At 51.5% G+C, this 5,344-nt stretch overlaps 1 protein-coding gene across 1 annotated transcript; it reads left to right on the top strand.

Moving 5' to 3' along the window:
• Nucleotides 1–2,096: 2,096 nt before the first annotated feature.
• Nucleotides 2,097–4,763, top strand: LOC128822355 (uncharacterized). The gene is made up of 6 exons (XM_054004051.1): nt 2,097–2,126; nt 2,176–2,319; nt 2,674–2,777; nt 3,716–3,854; nt 4,007–4,200; nt 4,568–4,763. The coding sequence occupies exons 1-6, from the start codon at nt 2,097–2,099 to the stop codon at nt 4,671–4,673; spliced, it is 717 nt and encodes a 238-aa protein (XP_053860026.1). The 3' UTR covers nt 4,674–4,763.
• Nucleotides 4,764–5,344: the final 581 nt, after the last annotated feature.

Genomic DNA, 5,344 nt, shown 5'->3' with positions numbered 1-5,344 from the left:
GAGAACTTTCCGGGCTTTTCTTCTGTCTTAGCTGCTGAGAAGGTTGGGTTGCCATGCATGAATTCACAGACCAACCCAGAGCAGCTGCTATTGTGATGTCAGCAGAGGGCTGCCACGTCACAGCGCTGTCAGCAGGAGGTTTCCTGGTGCCCGCAAGGCCTCAGCGTCCAGAGCAGCCCTTGGCACGCTCGTGGCAGGAGGATCACCTCGACTGTGCTGTTCTCAGATTACAGCGGGTGTCCTTTTGCTTCTGTATTTTCTTGCACAGTCCGTAGAGTCGTGCAAGTGTCCTGTTGCTCCCCTTTTTCCTTGCACAGTCTGGGGACTTGTGCAAGAGGGGGGTTTTTTCTATTTTTTTCCTGGCCTACGGACTCGAGCAGCACTGCTCAAACGATGGAGCGAGTCCGTAGAGCAGTCAGCAGCGCCTTTTCATTGGCGGCTTCTCGGAAAGCTTTTCATCGTTTGACTGGTAAATAGAAGTTTTTCCTTGGGGCAGCACGTTGAAACAAAAATGGCATAAAGATGCCGTGTGTTTGGTAAAGCTCCTGTCAACAGCTTCACCTAAAAAGGGGGTGTCTCTTGCCCAGCAGGGTGTGGGAACCTCCCAAACGCAGACTGGGGGAGCTTTGCAGGTGTCCTTCTAGAAACTGTTTGGTTCTCTCCAGAGCTGAGGAAAAGCATCTTTTTTCTGCATACCATCCTTCAAGGATGTGCCTGTCTAAGTGGGCCCCCTGTGTGTGCTACCAGAGCGACTGGCTTTGCGCTGAAGGGCAAAGTGCCGAGCAGTTTGTGTGTGCTCCTGAACCCCGGAGCTGGGCCTGTGCTGTGTCCCAACAGAAGTGCAAGCGCTAAGAGGGGCTTGGTGGGAGCTTTTGTGGGGAATTGTTTACAGCAAGCGTGTGGGACATGCTGCATGCAGTTTACAAAAAGAAAGAGCAAGTCCAGGAAAGAGAGGAGAAAAAAGCTGCTTTAGCTGCAGGCTGCACAATGAGCTTCAATGTAGGCACTGACTGCTAAGGAACAATTTGCATCTTCTCAGCCAAGTTTCTAGGTCCTTAGTGGCAAAGCCGAGCAAAAGGTAGACACAGCCTTGGGTTTTGGCCTGCAATCTCGCTTGCTGTGCTAAAGAAGTGTTGCTCCTGGAGGGATTGGTTGCGAAAGGAAAATGCTCTCTACTTGGGTGGACTTGTTCTGTGGGATTCCTCAGCACAAACAGATTTCTAACAGCACCTGGTTCATTTTCCCTTGTCCCCGGCAGGTCGCCTCAGACGTGGAAGGAATCGAGTGCACGTTTTGGTGAGTGGGATGGGCACCCTTGACATTCCTGGTGTCTGAGGATTGTGGAGAAAGCTGTGGCCTTGGCCTGTTGCAGTAGAGTGCCAGCCTGGCAGGCCGAAAGAAAGTCCACTAAGTCGATGTGTGCATGAACACTACCAAAAGGATTCCATCCGTTTCCTCCTTTTCCACGGAAGAGGTTATAACTAATGAAAGTCAAGCTTTGCAGACAGGAGGCTGCATGCTGATTGTAGGCAGGCTGAAACATCTCCTTCAGAAGCATATGCAATCCCGTCCAAACATTAGTCTCATTAGTGCACTTGAATTGAGTTTGAATGACTGAGCATCCCACTTGTCTCCAAATTCATGACTTCTGCTGAAGAGAGCTGAGGATAGAGCTCAGGAGACATAAGGTTCTAAATGACAGGTTACTCCCTGTCCCTCACGCTGCTGCCTGTCTGCAGAGCACCTCCTCTGGCTCTCTCTCTTCCTCTGGAGGCTAAAGGGGAGGTGTCCTGTCAAAGGACAACAAACCTCCACGTGTCGTCAGTGCAGGGCCTGAGCATCCTGCACCAAGGAGTGGCAGCTTTGGTTGGGTCAGTGCAAAGCTTTGGTGCAGTGCAGAGCTGCAAGGTTGTGAGCAGGCAGCACTTGCCCTTTGTGGCTGAAGATGCTGTGGGCTGGAGTCCTGCCATGACCTAGCTCTTCAGCCCAGCCACTGACCCGTGGGAAATGGGATCTGAACTTTCCCATGCAGGCACCATTTTCCTGGCATTCTCACAGGGACTGGGAACTTCCCTTGCTGTGAGATAAGCGGTAGCATGATGTCCCTTAGTGCTACTGGTGCAAAAGTCAGCCCCTTTGTGCACAGAGCCTGTGCAGGCTCCCTGTTGTCAGCAGAGGGAGAGGTCCCAAGGCGCAGTTCACCGCCTTGTGGGCTACGGAGGAGCCACTGTTGCCTGCAGGGACCTACCCCTCTCCATGCCCTGTCCAGGTAGCTACAGTCACTGCTTCGACTACACCCTTAACTGTGACATGAGCCAAGTTTGTTGACAAGAATCCTGAGCTGCTCTGCATGGCAGAGACAAGGTCTGTCTATGAAGGGCTGGAATGCAGTTCCTATTGGCTGCTCTCCAAGGCCTGAAATCCTGAGGGGAAGCCAGCTGACCAGAGCTGAGCAGGGAAGTATTCCCTGCTTCTACTCAGACACTTCCAGAGCAACTCAAGGGTTAGTTGGGACATAAACACCACCTAAACACCACCTCAACAGCCCCACACACAACAGATTTTGCCTTCACATGAGCTGTGTCTCTGCTTGCTGCTTCTGCCAGCTCTCAGGAGCCAACTTCCCTGCTCCTTATTGCTGCTTTGTGGTTTTTCCCTGCCCATTCCTTGCAGGTCCCTCAAGGACAGGTCCTCGCCAGTCAGGACTCCTCGGTCCAGGCAGGAGAGGCGGAGCGGCAGGAGAGCACGGATAGAGTGCGCGGCGCTCAGGAGTTCAGGTATGTGTTAAGCTTTCTCGCTTTCTCTGAGCAGGGGTGGGCATTGCTGGGCTTTCGGAGGCCCAGGGTCGAAGAACAAATTTGGCTTTCTCATAGTTTGACTTGCTCAGCACAGCCAGGAGAAGGCAGCCCAGGGCAGGTCTGGCTGCCGACTGACCTAGAGCATAGCTGCCTCCTGGGACTCACTTCTCAAACCTTGACTAAAAGCATTCTGAACTAGACGAGAGTTAAAACAAGGGAGGTTCAGGCTGAGCTTAAGGAAAGCAAAGCATTGACCTGGAAAGACAATCATGCAGCAGAACAAGTGCCTCAGAGAGCATGTACAGATTCCACCCCTTGAAATTTGGAAGCCCCAGGTGCATAGAGCCTTGAGCAGCCTGTCCAGATGCTGACCCCAATTGCTTGGAGCTGAAGACTAGGCTAGAGGCTTCCTGGGGTCTCTGCCAGCCTAAACCATCTTGGGATCCTGTGATTATTGAATTGGAAAATCGTACCCACCACCTCCCCAAGCTGCAACTTGCAGGCTCTTTCCTTGTTTCACTAGTGAAAGCAAGAGTAATTGTGGGACTACTCATTTGGACTTACCAAGAGGGTCTTAGCCGAAGAAAAGCTTTTGCAAGTCCGGTATCCACTGTATGGGAAAGGAGCGTTAGACCTAGCAGGCAGGAAGCTGTTAGCTGAGAGTACCAGAGCTTTCTGCAAATGTTCTGTGGCTTCTGGAAGCTTGTTTGACTTCCTCAGTGGCAACTCTTTCACCTGCACGAATGACAAAGAGAGATGCTGGTCTAGAGAAGGAATTGCAACATTCTCTTGAGGTGGAAGTAGAGGGCTGTTGGAAGGCCCCGAGACTGCCTTATGTGGGGCATGGTACGTAGTGCTGGTTTTGCAAGGAGACTGTGTTGCAATTAAAGGCTTGTTTGTCCGTCCCCTTGTTGTAGATGGAAGCAGTTGTCTGCATTTGAGGGAGAGCACCATTCCTCACTAGAGAGGGTGTTTGAAGTGGCGGCACAGACAGCAGAGGAATCACAGCCTCAGAGGGATCTGCTGAAGGAAGCAGTTCCTCTGGCAGCGCCAAAGGTACGCTCACCTTAATCCTAGGCAGCACCTGTGGGAGAGGGATTGGTCCTAGCCAGACCCCCCTGAATGCTGCTTCTGGCAGCAAGCTAAGAGCGAGACTGTGTTGTTGTTGTTGTTGTTCCTCTTGGAAAATGGTGCCCCCCCACTTGCAGGTTTGCCGCCCGCAGCGGCCAGCCCACAGGGGTCTGGAGAAGCTGCTCCAGGAGTTCTCTCGCCAAGGGCACGCACTGTCCCAGGTGTGCAGAGAGAAGGCGGTGCTGGCGCAAGAGAACGCTGCCCTGGAAGCCCGACTGGCAGCCACGGAGCGGGACCTACGAGGCGTTTCAGAGCAGCTGGCAGAGGCCAGGTAAAGGCAGGGAGGGGACATGATTGAAGGTCTGGAATTACAAAGGTGGTGAGCATTATGCCAGGATTTACTGCCTCCTGTGTGCTCTCCTGATGTTTCTCAGACAGGGAGGCAAAGAAACATGAGAAAAAAGTAAAGGATACTGTGATCTGAATGTTATTTTTCTGCCAACTCAAGCTCTCCAAGCTCTTTTGGGTGCCTGCTTGGGACCTCTTGCACATTCCTGTGAAAAGTGCAAAGAAAACCAACTTGGCACTGAATTGAGTACCAAGGAAACTGTGCAGATGTTTCCTGAAACCAGAGGTTTCCCTCTGGTTTTGCTTTCTCCTTCGGTGCATCTGAACATCAATTTTTCCTTGCCAAGTAGTTTGACATGGGATTTTCAGAATTCAAGGCTCTTACATGGGAATGTTGTGAGTAGGGTGCTGATGCTTCAGCTGAAGATGGAAGGTCATGCTGAAAAAAAATCTTGAGACTCTTCAGAGCTCACTCTTGTGGAGTATGATGCAGGACCTAGAGTAGCTTATTAGCAGCAGCAGCAGCAGCAGCAGGGAAAGGTCTTGTGACTTCTCAACAGTCTCTAGGGATTCTTGCTGCGCACTGATACTTGCCCACTTGTCCACCCACCTCTGTAACCTCTGTCAAGGTCCCTTTGGCTGGTCCCTCTTCCTTTTTAAAGAGTGCCAAGTCATTTGGGCACTACTGGCTTAATTAGCCATAAATAAAGGTAGCAAGTGTTCTTGTTCACAAATTTCCAGTGATTTAAATGGCAGGATACTTGTCCATCTCTCCTTTTCCTACACAGTCCTGGTTTCCTACTCATGTTGCTAGAAGCTGGAGATTTCACCCCAATAATATCGTTTGGTGAATTCCTTCAGTCCCTTTTACTTAGAGAGTGCCTGGCAAACAAAGTACCTATACGTACACCGTGGATAGCATGAAACATTGACGGGTCAGCCAGGAGAACACTGTTCTGTCCCCCTGCAGAGGGACTTGGAAGTGCTGATGAGCTGAGGGCTGTGAGCAGAGGCTGGGCTTTTGCTCGTTGGCAGAGACTTTGTGGGCACAGCCACCCGTGTGTGATAAGTCAGGCAACGGCAATCTGAGCTTTGTCCGCTGAGCTCAAACTCAGCTGGGCTTCCTG

This window comes from Vidua macroura, chromosome Z (assembly GCF_024509145.1).
Source record: "Vidua macroura isolate BioBank_ID:100142 chromosome Z, ASM2450914v1, whole genome shotgun sequence".
Classification (NCBI taxonomy): domain Eukaryota; kingdom Metazoa; phylum Chordata; class Aves; order Passeriformes; family Viduidae; genus Vidua; species Vidua macroura.
Note: the sequence above shows the minus strand (reverse complement) of the source record. Positions and strands in the feature narration are given on the sequence as shown.

What these genes read in the sequence shown, in the direction of transcription:
- LOC128822355 (XM_054004051.1), top strand. Translation starts at nt 2,097, where the DNA reads ATGATGTCCCTTAGTGCTACTGGTGCAAAA. An exon ending in TTAGTGCTACTGGTGCAAAA is followed by an intron (nt 2,127 to 2,175) that starts GTCAGCCCCTTT and finishes TGTTGTCAGCAG; the next exon opens with AGGGAGAGGTCCCAAGGCGC. An exon ending in TTCCTCTGGCAGCGCCAAAG is followed by an intron (nt 3,855 to 4,006) that starts GTACGCTCACCT and finishes CCCCACTTGCAG; the next exon opens with GTTTGCCGCCCGCAGCGGCC.